The sequence below is a fragment of the Micromys minutus genome (assembly GCF_963924665.1).
Source record: "Micromys minutus genome assembly, chromosome: 2".
NCBI classification, from domain to species: domain Eukaryota; kingdom Metazoa; phylum Chordata; class Mammalia; order Rodentia; family Muridae; genus Micromys; species Micromys minutus.
In genome coordinates this window covers 14,424,260-14,440,903 of record NC_137971.1, presented here as the reverse complement: position 1 = coordinate 14,440,903, position 16,644 = coordinate 14,424,260, and the positions used below count along the sequence as shown (strand labels likewise).

General features: G+C 48.2%; 1 protein-coding gene across 2 annotated transcripts in view; it reads left to right on the top strand.

The window, feature by feature from the left end:
• The window catches only part of SUFU (SUFU negative regulator of hedgehog signaling), a 93,960-nt gene that overhangs the window by 60,084 nt on the left and 17,232 nt on the right, over nt 1–16,644 (top strand). The window contains exons 7-8 of one of the 2 annotated variants that reach the window (XM_080911179.1): nt 1,095–1,248; nt 2,847–2,958. In XM_080911179.1, coding sequence (XP_080767305.1) covers nt 1,095–1,248; nt 2,847–2,958 — 266 coding nt within the window. Of the gene's footprint in view, nt 1–1,091; nt 1,249–2,846; nt 2,959–16,644 lie in introns of both variants that reach the window. The other variant, XM_080911178.1, reaches the window with a different exon arrangement.

Here is a 16,644-nt window from a genome sequence, read left to right as displayed (position 1 = left end):
TACTGGCAAGAAAACTCAGCTTCTCCGCAAGCAGCCCAGCCTGCCCCTTTGCTCATGCCTAAAGGACCTGAAGCTGTGTCCTGCCTGCTGCTGGCCTCATCCAGGTGATGACAGCACCAGAAGAAAGAAGAGCAGGTGGCTTATGGGTAGGAGGCCACCTGTGACCAAGGCATAAATAAGAACAATGCCCTTGTCTGGGAGTCCTGGAGAGGGACAGACTGGCACAGGGACATGGGGGCTTCTGAGGAGCTTTGTCACGGGAGGTTTACTTGGCTTACATGGCTGTTTATGGACAAGGTTGCTAGAGTCTTCCAGATGACCTTTGATCCAAAGCACAGCACCACAGAACTGTTTTACCAGAAAATCCAGGGATGTTTTGAGTACAACTCTTCCTTGAGGCCATTTGGAGAAAGTTTAGACTGAATGGAGCCAATGTCTACACAAAGGCAAAGCCTCTGGGGGAAGTGTGCAACGGTCACTGCCTCTCAGACCCCCTATTTCAGCCTAGGAAACGGAAAAGAACCCCATCCAGTGCCCTGTGCCAAAGTTAACTGGCACCTATGCCCAAGGAGCACTTCTGCTCTGGGGCGATAGCCCCCTCTAGCTGTTATAATGAAGAACTGCAGGTATGGTTTCCCAAGTCAGGACAGGCTTACACCCCCCTACTTCTGTAGGGGATGAGGTGGGGTATGGATGGTCATTGTTGGAGGACCAGAAAGAGGAGAATCCTTCTGCCTTTCCTGAGAGAAAAAGGTCCTGTCTTTGCGCCATCAGTTCTGAGAGCCAGAGGGTTAGAGCTGTCAAGGCTGAAAGACACACAAAGGCCTTTGTGCTAGATGTTGGTGGGAAGGAAGTGTCCGTGGCATACTCATTTCTTCTGGCTTCCCCTAACCCTGTTCCCAGAGGAGTCCAAGGACTGGCAGGAGCCACTTTGCATGTAAGAGAACAAGGTCAACAAGACCCTGATCTTAGGACAGCTGTCCACGCTCAGCACCTACAAGGTTTAATGCTGGAGGAGGAGCTGGGCCAGGGGCAGTAACCATGGGACGTTCGTTCACTGAAGGGACTCTGACTCTTTGGTTCTTTTCAAGCAGGAGAGAGTTGACAAAGGCATCGAGACAGACGGTTCTAACCTGAGTGGTGTCAGTGCCAAGTGTGCCTGGGATGACCTCAGCCGGCCTCCGGAGGACGATGAGGATAGCCGGAGTATCTGCCTCGGCACACAGCCTCGGAGGCTGTCTGGCAAAGGTTGAAGCCTTCCCCTGCTTCCCCTTCCTTCCAGGCTCCCCAGTTGGAGTCTCTGATTATTTTCTGACAAATGCATTTTTCCAATGTGGGTTAACTATCTGAGCAGTGTTAGCCTGTCTGTAGCTGTTTCCTGTGTGCTTTTCAGACACACCAGTGGGAGCTGTGTGCACACTTTGCTCCTTGGAATCTGACCTCATGTATGTGAGTGGGAACCTTGGAATAGTTAACAGAAAAAATACACAGCCCACCCAAAGACAAGACAGCATATGTCCATCCGCACAGAACGGACACAGACCCCAGATCTGGCCTGAAGGCCGTGCCAAGCCTGAGGATCTCTCTCCTTGGGCCTTCCTGGGCTTTTACTGAGAGGGGCCTGAGTGTGAAGCCCCACACTGCCTCCACTGCAGGTCAGCCGCCCTCTGCCTTCCGGGTAAAATCTTGGAGGAAGAGGATGTGGCTGTCCTTTTGGACGCTCCCATGCTGGTCTTGGCTACAGAAGTATTTGTGGGTTTTGTTTTGTTTTTTGGGGTTTTTTTTTTTTTTTTGGTTTTTATTTTTGTTTTTTGTTTTTTTGTTTTTTTTTTTTTTTTTTGCTAAGGCTGTCCCTGGCTAATACCAGAGGAAAAGCAGCCATTGGTCTACATGTATATTTAAGGCTTTCTGTCTCCTTCCTTTCTTAGTTCCTCTGTCTTTTTCATTTATCAAAGAATAAAATACCTTCAGCCTTGAATAAAATACCTGACTTGGTTTACTTTGGAGACAGGGTCTCATGTAGCCTAGGCTGACCTCCAACTTACTGTGTAGCTAAGGATGACCTTGAATTCCTGATTCTTCTGCTTCCAGTCTCTGCAGTGCTAGGGTTCCAGAAGCACCATGACACCTGGCTTTCCTCTCTCTCTCTCTCTCTCTCTCTCTCTCTGTGCGTGTGTGTGTGTGTGTGTGTGTGTGTGTGTGTGTGTGCGTGTTAGGGTAGAAACTCAGCACAGACCGTGTGTGAGAACATCTTAAAAAGGTTCCTAAAAGACAGGTTCAATCCTAGTGCAAACCCCTGAGCCCTTCTTTCCTTTCCTGCAGGCGTCAGAGGGGCTCACATCCAGTTGCTTTCCACAAAAAGAAAGACGTGGAGAGGCTGGCAGTCGCATCCTCAGCTGCAGTCATCACTGCTGTTTTATTCGTTGTTTATTTCTCAGGCAGTCTGGCTCTCTGCAGCAGAAACTGGCTTCTAATGTCCTGCCTAAAACTCTCCAGTGCCAGGATTGCAGACATGCACCACCATGCCCAGCGCTGTTTTCTTTTTAAATCATTGTAAAATAATTCATTGTAACAGTTACAGGTCACATAGCAAAGTTGCTGGTTGTCCCTTCCCCACTAGTACTGCCTGCCCATCTCTTCTTTTCTCCTTTCTTCCCTTATTTGGAGGCAATGTGCTATTGTGTGTAGCCCACCCAAGCTGATCTCAAACTTGTCAAACTCGTATTTCAACCACAAAGTGCTGGGCCTGCTGAAGCCCTGCCTCTCACCAATGCACTGCTGTTCTAGGCTCCCTTTCAGGCCGGGAGCCCAGAGGGCCATCCGGCAACCTTGTGATTTCATTGCAGACACAGAGCAGATCCGGGAGACCCTGAGGCGAGGACTCGAGATTAACAGCAAACCTGTCCTTCCACCAATCAATTCTCAGCGACAGAACGGCCTCACCCACGACCGGGCCCCGTAAGTGTCTGTGTGCTGGGACAAAAGTATGGTGTTTCTCCTGAGGATTGTGTGAGAGGGAGCAGTATAAGGGGTTCTTGTTGAATGGACCAGGGTCTCTAGGTTTAAGGGCAGCTCTGATCCAGGGCTGTAGATCTGTGGACTGTAGCAAAGGACCTCAAAGTGGACTCAGCAGACCACGAATATAAACAGCAGTAAATATTTACATGGGCTGTGTGAGCAGAAAAGAGTCCAGGTTGGGATAAAACCTAACTGAGGGCCTCTCAGCCTTGTGGGAGTCCATTGTGCTAAGCCAGTCCCTCCTTATCTCACTCTGGGTCAGAGTTGCCCTTCCTTCCTTCCTGGAGCCTGGGCTCTGGCTGATAGCTGCAACCCCAGGGACCTCCTTGTCTGGCCAGCCCTGTATTGCATGCCTGCTGCTGAGGCCCTTCTTCCTGCCTGCCTTTCCTGGGGCCCAGAGAAGGGAAGAAAAGTCCTTTGCAGGCCTCTGCTGCCTGCCTAGGGGTCCTATAGTCCTTAGGAGAAACCAGCCAATGCCAGAGGTCAGATCTGCTTCCTCCCACTGTGGTGAACAAGTCTAGAGCTGGGAATTCCCTTCTTCTCACATGGCAGAGGATGCCTAGGTGCTGGCCACTCAGAGCAGGGCCCTCATGGGCCTGGGAGGACATTGCTGGGGCTTGGGTGGGGAAGGAGCTGGAGTAATCCTACAAGACTAAGGTGACCACCTCCCCTCTAAGAAGTCTAAGTGGCAAGAGTCTTCCTTTGGTGAAACATAATGAAACAATAAACTGTTCCTGGTATGTGCAGTCTGACTGCACACACAGGTTGTTGGAAATGACCACGGGCTTGGAGTCAGGCTGCAGTTTCTGATTCATGGTCCCTAGAAAGATCAGTGATGCGGCACATAGCAGCGAGGACAGCATCTGGAATAGGCAGCATGTCTGGAGAGAGAGGACCCAGAACGTGCCCTAGCATGGGAAGCTGCTACAGGGACTGAGGAGGTCAGGCCTGGCTGGTTAGCACTGAGGATGCGCCTGGGAGCTGACTATGGTATTGAGAGGGTTACTCTGGGCTCACTTCCTGGTGTACCTGCTGTCCACAAGCTGGAAGAATTGAGCTCTCTAACAGTGTGGAGAGGCTTCCAATGCTACCCAAAGCCTTTAGCTGCAAGCCAATGACTTTCTTACATTGCTTAGGTTTTGCTGGCAGTAGCAGATAGCCAAGCTGTGTGTCATGGGGCATCTGGAAGCTTTCCACCTGCAGCCTGGACCCTGACCCAGAGCTGTACTCCTCCCTAGGCCCTGAGTATGACTTCTTGCACTGGACTTTCTTGGCACTGGTAGTAGGCTGGTGGTTCTAGTGGGCTTGTAGCCTCAGGAGTTTGCAGGACATGTGGAGCCAGTCACTTTCCAGATGGCCTTCCCATCTCTCAAAGGGCTTCTAACAGAGAACTTGATATCTCATTCTCTGTCTTGTTTATGTGTCTGGCTGTTATGCCCCTAGATACTGCAAGGGGCACCGGCTGGACTCGCAGTTCCTGTAGACACCACAACTGGGCAGTAAGGAAGTGGTAGGCTGGGCACTTGGCAGAAGGATCTTCCCTTTGCCCCCACTCTTTGCTCTCCGTTGGCTGATATAAAGAGATGAGTGAGACTAGATCTGGAGATATCTGCCCTCCCTGCAGCTCAAGGGCCCAATGGGTCCCCAAGGAGCTGAAGTCTAACATCTGAAGGGGTGACAATGCCTTCCTCTGAGGTTCTTTGTCCTGTTTACCAACTTAACAAACAGTTGAGCAGCGGTTTTTCCTCCTCACTCCCTGTCTAAGACCACCCCCAGCATGCTCTCAGATCTCCCAGAGCCTAGCTCTCTGTTGTCTCAGACTCGACAATGGTCAGCTCAGTTGAGATTAGCAAGCTCCATTGTAATATCTGTGCTGCCCACTCTGGGACCTGACCTCATTTCAGACACACCATAAAGATCGTGACAGAGAAAGCCAGTCCCAAATGTGCTGGCACAACTGTTTTGCCCTTCTCCCCCCTGGGAAGCTGCCGGCACAGCATGGGCCCTATTTTGTCTGCCTGTCCAATTTTCCTTTTGTCAGGACTTTGGTCTGGGCAGTCTGGTACGTGGGTCTTTGTGGGTCTGGATATGATCTAGGAGGTCACAGAGATGGATCGGTTTAGAACAGCTGATCCGGCTGGGCATCAGCAACTGGGTCCTGGCCTACTTGGGGAATTGGGTACTTGCTAATTTCATACATTCATAGCAGCCAACAGTTTATACCAGTATTAATTCAATTCATCCTCAAAGCCACTGTGCGAAGTAGATAATCTTACAGACTTTCCTTTTACAGAAGAAAACGGTGAGGCATAGGGAGCTAATAAGTAGTTTAGGGAATGCTCAACAAGTATGGTCTTCCTCACCCTGTGCTCAAGGACAGTGAGGACCATACAGGCCAAACCTCTGAGCCGATAGTGATCTCACCGGAGGAACTCAGGTAACTAGTTGTAGCATGACTAGGGACAAGCTCTCACATGGCACCGAGGACAAGCTAGGTCCATGTTAGCAGATTGCCAGGCTTCTTTAACTGTAAGGAAGACCTCTCATTAGCCCGATGATTCTACAAATAATGATCTGTGTCAACACTGTTCATTTATAGCAGAATTACTTTTAGACACAGGCCTTGTTTTCTTCTTCAGAAACAAACATAACTATCTCTGGCTCATCTCCCACCTCAGGACCAGGGGATTTCTTTCTTTCTGGAGCCCTATATCCTGCTTCCCAGAAAGGCAGCCCCTCTGGATAACCTGTTCTCCCTCCCACTGTTGCCAGCCCTCCTCCCACTGCCTTCCTGGAAGGAGATTCCTGGGCCCTCTTTGGGGCGTCTTCGACATTTCACAACCCTTGCATTCCAGCCATGAAATTTGTATCTGCCTTTTCCCAAGATGATCAGTTGAGAAAAGCCTCCTTCGGCTTGCTGGCGCCTCCCTTCCCACTGCCTGCTCGGGTGAGTTTGGGAAGCAGCCCTTTGTGCCACGTGAGAACAGCCTGGTCTAGCTGTTCCTGCCAACATTTGTTGGGATCCAGGGTGGGAGTCACTGGCCATCCTGTCTATCTGAGGTCCCTGGTCAGCCAGAGTCGGATCTAAGTTCTCTAGCCTCTCCATGGTGATGGTGACAGGAGAGCCTGTGTGGTCAGGTCTATACAGGAGAAAGGCTGTGTCTACAATGCTCCTCCAGTGTCCTGTCCCCCTGTCCTCACTTAGCCAGTGACTCACTGAGGAGGAGAGTTCCATAAGCGACTCTGGGTCTTGCATCTTCCCAAAGAGGGACAGGCATCATGTGTGTGCTCATGTGCGTTAGAGAGAAAAGGCTCTTGAGGAGTCAGAGGACCACCTTTCAAATACAAGCTTAGCATCACTGCTCAGCCAGGTCTCTTGTCTAGAATGTCACCAGAAGTTTGTTAAGGATGCTCCCCACTTAATTTCCTGAAGAATGAATTCTGTCGTGATACTACCTCTGTAAGATTTCCAAATACACACACACACACACACACACACACACACACACACACACCTCCCTTCTTTCCTTTATTTTTATTTATTTATTTATTCATATTTATTTATTTGTTTCTGTTTAAGATGGGGTCTTACTCTGTAGCCCAGCTTCTGGAATTTATAGGTAGCCAATAGCACAGGGCTGTGCTTCTTCCTTGGCTTTTCAAGTAGTGGGGTTGCAGATAAGAGTCTCACAGGCCTGCTCTTCCCTTTACCTCTGTACAGGGCTCTGCTCCTGTCGGTTTGGCCTTTGGATGGGGTGACTTTGCCACCCGTCGCTTCCATCTTGAGTAGTTTGTGTTCTGGCTGGGGAGTTGTTCTTTAGAAAAAAACGGTTTTGTTTGCTTGTGGTGTCCATGAAGTGTAATTAGAAGCTGTCTGGTTTCACCCACCCTGCCAGTGGATTTGGGTGAAGGAAGGTGAGTGTCCCCCTAGGCAGGCAGCTGGTTGCTGTGGTACCACCTTGTACATAGGACAGATTTGGATGACCCCGCTGTCAGAGTTGTGTGTTAGGGCAGGAGACAGCCTGGAGCCTCTCCATCACGGCAGTGTCACTCATAGTCCTAATACTGGCAGAGTACAGTCATTTGCACTGGAGAGCAAGCCCAGGAAGAGCCCAGGGCCTCTGCACTGCTCCTGGAGCAGGGTCTTTGTTTTGGCTTCCTCACTTTGAACCAGGTTGTCATGATAAATGTCTGCTGCCTTGCTCAGAACCACATCAGAAAGGGCAAAGGGAACAAACAGGCCCAACAAATCTGACATGGGTCAGCTTATGGTTTGACTCTGTCTTTGTTCCACTTCTGCAAAGAGACCAAGCAGTGACCATCAGCCAGGGTTTCTGCCTGGTGCTTTGAGTGTAGCTACAAGCACTACATCCCCTTCCTTGAGTTGCACAATCGGGGGTATTTTTATCATCTATCCTTGATCTTCAGTGTCACCCAACACCTCAGCAGTGAGTCACTTCTGCAGGGAAGGGAAAGGGAAGGTTCAAAGGTGAGAGCTGAAGGAAGGAAGTGACTCAGTGTCTCACAGAAAGGAAAGCCAGGGGCTTGGGATAGAATGAGCTCACCCAAGACCACAGGGGTCCTGGCCTTACCACCCAAACCAGAGGGGCCAGGCACAGATGGAGTGGTTAGAGGATCTGTCGAAGCTCAGCACCTCTGTTATAGTCTTGCTCTGCCTGCCTGTGTCCTTTCAGCTTCATGCCCTTGTGTGGGATGTCCATGTAAAGCATTGCCCTTCACCTCTGCTGGTGGTGCTGAGCAACAGGACTGAGGCACAGCCTGCTCTTCCCTCTCCCTCACACCCTTTCCCAGGCCTGCCCTGAAGGGAGGCCTACAGTGTCTTTCTCTGGATCATTCAGAGCTTCTGTCCGAGATCAGAATAATAGGAATAATCTCCCAGGCAAGAAGCTGAGGCCAGGGGTGGAGCTGGGCTCTGCCAGGCAGATGTAATTCACTTCTGATTTGTCACCAAGCCCAGAGTCCTGCTTCCAGGTGTCCCCAAGGAGAAGCTCTCAAGTCATGTGGCCAGTGCAGACGTCATGACTGTCACAGGATGAGGACTGTGGCTAGCAGGAATTTCAGCTGCTTGAATCTTCTTCCTGCCCCTGTTGCCGTGGATAGAAAATAACCAGTGCTGAGGTGACTGTGGAGAGAATAGAAGTTAGGTTCTGCCAGTCGGCCGTGAGGGCAGGGTGACTGGAGCATGTGCCATAAACCACCCAGGCCTAGAAATCAGGACGCTTATCTTTACACTGGAAGGAAAGGGTGTGCTAGGCTATGTGGAAAGTCACCTTATACAGTGAGAAAAGTAAATATAGATTGTGCTGTGCAGACCGGTGGTAACAACAAAGGAATGGAGAATTAGATCCACTTCTGAATTGTCAAGGGATAGCAAATCTTTTGGCAAAGATCAAGTATAACCATTCTACATGCCCGCCCTCAGTGCTCTGAACACAGGCAGAACCCTAGGCTAGAGAGTTCTTGAGGCTGAATAGGTTTTATGTGGCACTTGTGGGGCGGAGGAGGCTGCTGTTTTCCCCACTTCACACGGTAGAGTGTCGTTCCCAGATTTGTATAAAGTCAAGCCAGGGCATGGAAGTGCGTGCCTACAGGCCCAGAACATGGGGAGCAGAGGCAGGAAGAGTGCTGCAAGTTTGAGAAAGCCTGATCTACATAGGGAATTTCGGGCCAGCCAGGGCTACATAGACACTGTGTCAGAATTGATGGATGGGCGCTTCTAGAATCAAGACACTAGAAATAAGCTTCAGTCAGTTTCTGAACCTTGGTTTGTGCCTGAAGCGCCACATCTCACACTGTGTATACCTGCAAATGGAGACAGAGTGGAACGTGGTGACACATACTTGGAATCCTAGCAGTGCATACTGAGATAGAATAGTCTAAAGTTCTAGACTTCGATAGATAGATAGATAGATAGATAGATAGATAGATAGATAGATGGATGGATAGATAGACAGATAGATAGACAACTTGTTTGATAAAATAAAAATTAAACTAGATGTAGTGGCACATGCTTTTAATTTCATCACTCAGGAGGCAGAAGCAGTAAGATCTCTGTAAGTTCAATGCTAGCCTGGTCTATGTAATAAGTATGTATATTCAGGTCACAGGGCTACACAGAGAGATCCTGTCTGGCAGGCAGGTATCTATGATGAATTTAAGGCCAGCTTGGTCTTCATAGCAAGCTCCAAGCTATCTACCCATCTATCTATAACTACATAGTAAGACCCTGTCTCCCTACCACTTAAAAAATGTACGTGTGTGTGTGTGTGTGTGTGTGTGTGTGAGAGAGAGAGAGAGAGAGAGAGAGAGAGAGAGAGAGACAGAGAGAGAGAGACAGAGAGAGAGACAGAGAGAGAGCTATGAAATGACTCAGCAAATAAAGCTGTTTATTTCTAAGCCTGACAACACAAGTCCGAGGACATGGTAGAAGGAGAGAACTGACTTCTGCAAGCTGTCCTCTGACCTCCATACATGGGCACATGCAGCAAACACATGCACACACATACAGTAGATAGAAAGAAAGATTTAATTAAAAGAATAAATTAAATTAGAATAATATTGGTTCTAATTGGGTGATGAATAAGTCAGTACAGTACTTGCTGATTGAATCTGAGGACCTGTGTTCAGAATCCCCTTCACCCAAATAAAAAGCCAGCTTCAAAAGACCCAGTCTCAAAAATTAAAGTGAACTGAGTTCTGTCTCTGGGGCCCATATGGTGGAAGGAGAGAACCAACTATTGAAAGATGTCTTCCTACCTCCACAGTGTTTTATGACCCATATGCACATGTGTATATATATGTGTGCATGCTCAAATAAAAGTGTATAACACTTTAAAAATTTAGACTACATATGGTGGAGCACACCTTTAATTACAGTACTCAGGAAGCAAAGGCAGACTCTAATAGTTCAAGACCAGCCTGCTATACCTGGCAAGTCCTAGGACAGCCAGGACTGTACAGTGAGACCTTGTCAAAAATAAATAGGGACTGACTCAGCAGTCTGACTGACTGCTCTTTCTGAGGTCCTGAGTTCAATTTCCAGCAAACACATGGTGGCTCACAACCATCTGTAATGGGATCTGATGCCCTCTTCTGGTGTGTCTGAAGAGAGTAACAGTGTATTCATATAAATAAAATAAATAAGTAAAATCTTTAAAAATAACTAAATAAATGGGATGGATGTGAGACTGGCTGGAGAGAGGGCTCAGTGGCTGAGAACAGGCACTGCTCTTTCAGAGCCCATGCTCAGTCCCCACAGCCACATCAGAAGTTCACAACCCCTATAGCTCTAGAGGCTCCATGCCCTCTCTGGCCTCAGACGCTTGCATGCACATGCCCACAAGACATGCACATATTGTAAATAGAATAAATCTTTTTACAAAAAGGCTTCACACCCCTGTAATCTCAACACCAGGGAGGCTCTAATGAAGGGATCCAGCTAACCCTGTAGCTGAATCAGCACGCTCTGACTTCTGAAACTAGTCTCCAAAATAAGGTGAATAGTGATTGAGAAAGACTCTCAGCATTGACCTCTGGCCTACCTATATGCTCTCGCGCACCTGCACACACACACACACACACACACACACAGACACACACACACACACTGCATATTTCTAACAAGGAATAGCCAGCTGTGGTAGCTCATGCCTACGATCCTAGCATTGGGAGGGTGAGGCAGGAGGACTGGTCTGGGTTTAGGGCCAGTGTAGGTTTCAGAGGCAAGGAAGAGGTCAGAAGAACCCTCTGTATCTGCTCTGGCGGTACGCTGAAACTGGAAGACACAGAAGGCCGCTAACAGATGACAGTGTTGTCTCTGAGGGGAACCTGGAGAACTAAGAATGTGCTGGAGTGCCTTGTAGGACCATTTGGCTCTGAGCTATAGGAGACACAACCTGCTAGCATGTACCTGTAATCTCAGCAGCTCCAATGGCAAGCCAGGAGAGGTTAACCAAGGTAATTATGAGTTCAAGGCCATCTGGGGTTATAGTGGTAAGAAAACAAAACAAAACAAAAGAAGAAGAAAAAGGAAGGAAGGAAGGAAGGAAGGAAGGAAGGAAGAATATTGTGTGAGCTGTTACAGCCTGCCTGCCCTTGGAAAGACTTATGAGACATTCCAGGTAAAAACACAGTAATATCCTCAAAGGTGAGCCCTAGGGCAACTTGAGCTTCCTGGCAGCTGGATGAGTTGTGTGGTGAGCGGAGGACTCTGATAGCTGTTCAGGAGCATCCTGTTGAGAGGAAGGGGCTCAGTGTGATCTCGTCAAGTGTGATGAGGAGTGATGAGCTGGGCTGGCACAGTCTTTGAAGGAAATGGCTGGGCAGGACAGAGCTCAGGATGGGCCCCAGAGCCTCAGGGGCTTTTGGTGTTCAGTGAAAAGGGAGTTCTTGACAGGTCTAGTGCTAGCTTACAAAAGTGAAACCAGTCTGTTTTCCTCTGTAGTCCTTAGTCCAAAATGCCAGCATTCTGTGAGCCACTGAGCTGAGAAGCAGCTTTATTAAATCGGGCCTTGCCATAGCTATTATTCTAGAAGTAGCTCTTAAAATTTTAAGAAGCACAGTCTTGTATTCTAGGGAGGCAGTTTTCTTGAGAGCTCAGGGAAGCCTGGTGTGAGGCCACAGGTCTAATCGCAGCAGCGCTTGAGGCTAGCCTAAGCTGCATAGGTAGTTCCAGGCCAAGCTTGCCTACACGATTCCTAAGCTGGAGGAGGTATGGGGGATTGTGTATGTATGTAGAGCATATGTGTATGCATGTGTGCATGTGGAGGCTAGAGGTAGACATTGGGAATCTTCCCTGTCTCCATCTTATTTTTTGAGATAGGATCTTCACTGAACCCTGTACTTAGACTGGCCAGTAAGCTCCAGGAATCCACCTGCCTCTGCTGTCCTGCACAGTGCTTGGGTTACAGTCACGTGCTGCCTATGCCAGCTTTTAAAGATGTTTCTAACGTGCGTGTACAACTCTACAAGAGTAGGTGTACCCACAAGTGGAGAGCATTCTGTGGGAACAGTAAGTGCTTTTAACCACCGAACCATCTCTCCAGCCTCATTTGGGACCCCACCTCTCATCCGGGTGCCTGGGGACCTGAACTCAGGTCAGCACAACATGTTACCAGCCAAGCCGTTTCCCCATCCCTGAGGTGGGAGATTTTTAAAATGTTTCAGCAAGAGCTGAAGTGTGCATCTGCTTTTATGTGCACATTGTGTACACTTGGGGCTTGTTACTTACGGTCTCTGGCTTTCCGTTTCTTCATCTTTAAGGTGAGGGAAATAACTCCTATTTATAGGGTTGTTATGAAAATGAAAGGAAGTGATGTACATGAAGAGCTTACACAGGATGAGGCACCATTGTCTGCACTCAGTAAAAGGTGTCTGCTCAGCAGGATGGCTCTGTGGGTAAAAGTGTTGGCCGTGCAATGGGCCCAGGTAAAGGTGGGAGGAGAGAACTGACTCCACGGAGGCCTTCTCTGACTTTCACATGCGCACTGAGGCATCCACACACCACACAATAATAATGTTTTAGGCTAAGTGGTATCTCAGTATTATTGTGAACAGTTCCCTGAAAACCCAAAGGAAGTGTGGTATCTCTAGATACCATTGTAGGTATATAGAGAGTTAAACACACACTTCAGGCTTTTAAAAAGAATTTGAATAATATCTAGATGGAGAGGTGTATTATACCACCAGATGTAAGTAGCAGGGTCAAGAAGAGAAGAACTAAAGTTTGCTGGGCATAATGGCCGCTGAGTTTGAAGAGTGAGTTCTAGGACAATCAGAGGTACAGATTGAAACTCCGTCTTGAAAAATCAAGGAGGGAGGAGGCAAAAATAAAAACAGCTAAATTTCAGGGACTGGGTCTTGAAAGAGAAACTGAAGTTGGCATGAAGGACCTAGGGCTTACTGTCTGGACAGAGAAAGCGGAGCAGTGGCAAAGGAAACACCATGTACTGGAGCTGTATCTGTGTCCATCACAAACCAAATGGGATCAACCTAGGGAAGACCACACAGGGCAGAAGCCATTCACATCTCTGTGGCCCCAGAACACCAGAAGAATTAGCAAATGAGAGTTGTGATCATCTTGGGGGGCAGGGGATAAAGGGATGGGACCAGCAGGCTGGAGGCATATAGAAGCTCAGGCTGCTAAGAGCAGCTTGCACTTTCTGGACCAGTAAGCTTGTTTTCCACTCGGGAAAATTCTGGACTGGATTATTCAGCAAGGGACTTTGAATGCTGTTGGAGAAACAGTCCCAGGAGACAGTCTTAAGACACATAAGTGCTTACATGTCTGGTAAGATGAGAGACATGCTGTGGCCTTGCCTAGGTAGCATTCAGCCAGACATCTTAGGTATGCTCTGGACTTCATTACAAGCAAGATGGAAATGTCCAGAGAGTGTATAGGAGGGTGATAGGGAAGGTGGATTTATTTATAATTGGTTGGGTGAGCATACCCAAAAAACAGTGTTGTCAATCTGTCTGCCTAGCCCAGGTCTATTCTCACGTTAATCAATGACTGGACTGAAAATATCAATAGCAAGTAGATCATTGATGTCTGGTGTGAAGTCTGGATGGAATGCAGAGATGATAGTTGCCAGTCAGGTTCAGAATCATCCATGCTTACCTGCAGCTCCAGCCAGGTAATGGAGACATCTGTTCTTGGTGTCACAAAGTCTACACGGGACACTGGACAGGACAGGAGAGCTTGTGGGAGAAAACCTGAGTAAGATTTCGCTGACAGTGCTGTATGAGTTGGTAGCAAGATGAGGTTATAAAGAGACAATCAACAGTTTTCATAGAAATGGGCCCCAGACAAGAGTGGTCATAGAGCCCCTGCGATCAGCACTGCTCAGGCACATACTGTGTGTATGTCTACACATGCCACTTCACTTCCCCACATGACACTCCACCTTTGACTAGCTCAGATGGATCCAGGAGAGGGTGGCTTGAATGCATGGAGAATTTCAGAACTTTGTCAAGAATGTAGTTGAAAGTTGGAGCCATGTAGCCAAGAAATAGAGGCTGTTAATAGGATGCAGAAACAGCCTTAGGGATGGAAATGGCTGCCAGGGAGAGATTGATTCAAGCACTGAGCTGCTTAGAGGCCACTAGATTGAGATTTACAGAAAGGCAGGTTGCAGGGTGACTTGGCTACTCTCTCAGGAAAGCAAAAGCCATGAGGGGTTTTCTTTGCCTTTAATCTGGTCTTCCGGGCTGGAGAGATGGCTCAGTGGTTAAGAGCACTGACTGTTCTTCCAGTGGTTCTGAGTTCAAATCCCAGCAACCACATCGTGGCTCACAACCATCTGTAACAGGATCTGATGCCCTCTTCTGGTGTGTCTGAAGACAGCTACAGTGTACTTACAATAAATAAACAAATATTAAAAAAAAAAAAAAATCTGGTCATCCAGCCCACCAATGGTTGCCCAGAACCTGAAGCACTTAATCTTGGTCTACCTTTTAAGACCTTTGCTCAGCAGGGAATTAACCAGAAGCAGCTGAATCCTGGGCCCAGGATAAGAGCAAACAAGTTTCTATTAGCCGTCAGAACCATCACCCTTCTTTCAGGCCAGTCCAAGAAGTCCTGCAGCACTCCATGCACTGTTAGATACCTCATCAGATGCATCTTGTTTAAGTATAATGCTAACCTATGGTTACTTATTTCTACTTAGGGGCTATTGAAACTTAGGGAAACGAAACGGTTAAGCCCTATAAAACACATGATACACACCTGTAATCTCAGCACTTCAGAGACTGAGTCAGGAGGAGAGCTAGCTATATGTGTTCAAGACCAGCCTGGGAGTTCAAGGGGTGGGATGCTGGGATGCCTCAACAGATAACAGCACTTGCCACAAAGCCTGAATTTGATCCCCAGGCTCCACATGGTGGGAGAGTGATAGGTTATTCTCTGCTGCTGGTAAAGTGAGCCAAATCAAGCCAGATTAGATTATATTAAAGGCAGGTTTATTGGGAAGCCTCTCTTGTATGAGTTCACTGGCCCCCAAGGATTGAGGCCAGGGGAAGTGCATGGGGAAGTGGGGGGCAGGAGAAAGAGAAAGGGCATACTCACAGAGAGAGGAGAAGAAGGAGAGAGACCAAAATATCTGGTTATATAGTGACAAGAACCTGTAGGGAAAGGGCAGCCCAGCCTCTGGGTGGAGAGTTCGGGGTTGGGGGCAGGGTATGCCAGGTGGGGACTGGGGGATGCTGGGAGGACCTGGAGGCTAGGTCTGCTTTAGTATGTAAAACTTGGTCCCTTGTGTCTCTGAAACCAAACAGAAGTAACCTTTATAAATTGTCCTCTGACCGCTGTGCACACTGGCATATCTGCACACACGCACACGTGCATATATATACACAGTAGATAAATAAATATCATAAAATAAAAAGAAAAGAAACGACCAGCCTGGGCTACATGGCAAATCTTTGTCTCAAAAGAGGAAAGAAAAAGGTCATTTGCCAAGGTCACCTAGGATGTGAGCCTATGATGTGCCTCCTAGAGCATACCATGGTCCTATGTCCTCTAGGCTTCCCAAGTGACTGTGGGTCATGACTTCCCAGAAGCCCCTCTCCTTCCCAGCCCCCACCCCCCCCAACAGCTCTGCCTTCTTTCACTGTGGAGAACTCATGGAGAAAGCCCAGCTGAAAAATTAGGCCATGCTGCCTAGCACACTACTTATTTTTTTATGACTAAGATTAAGCTGACAACCATGCAAAACATTGCAAACCTGTGTCGGCTGCAGATTTAATACCTCACCCAGCCCACACAAATAATTCATGCTTCTGCATCGATGTCCAGAAAAAACAAATCAGCAAAAAGCTGGGCTCCAGCGTGTGTGAAGCAGCCGCCTTCCCATTGAAGCAGCATGCCGGAAATACCCAGGCTCCAGGAGTGCAGATCTAGCATTTTGAGATTTTTTTTTCTTAAAAGATTAAAGTATGTTTTCTCAAATGGTTGAAGGTTGGTGGGAGGTGTAAATGTGGCACTTGTCACATTAATTCCTCAGATGATTAAGCTCCTTGCCGCTTCTTTAAAGCTGTTTGCAGTTGGGTTTGATGTCCTCGTTCTGGGTGAGTGTGTTGTGGCAGTTACCAAGGTGACTTTAGCTGACTTTCAACAATTTATTTTCCCCTCCAGCTTGAGACTCTCTAGCCCTGTGTGCTATGTGACTCTTCTCTACCAGCCCCCACCCTACCTCCCTAGGCTATTCATCAACTGTTTGGCCTGGCCCACTGAGGCTGGAATCCTCCAGAAGGTCCCACCCCCAGCAGGCCAGGTCTCAGCCCCAGGGAGGAGCCTGGCAGAGCAGAATAGGAGAACCTGCTGTCAGATAAGAGTCACATCCTGCCCCTGCTTCTCAACTCAGTGGGATTCAGGTTGGGGCTCGGGTGGTAAAGCATTTGCCTCTAGCATACACAAAGCTCTGAGTTTCAGTCCTATTGCCCCCCCCCCAAGATAAAACTCCTGCTGTAACCTTGGGGTTATCTTTGCTCACTTTATTTATGAGGGGCTAAGTTTCCTTGCTTGCTGTGAGGACCCAGTGAGTTAGCCTGTGCATTTTTAACAGAAAGCCTCCACAAGAACACAGAGGAAGCACTCCATAAACATGG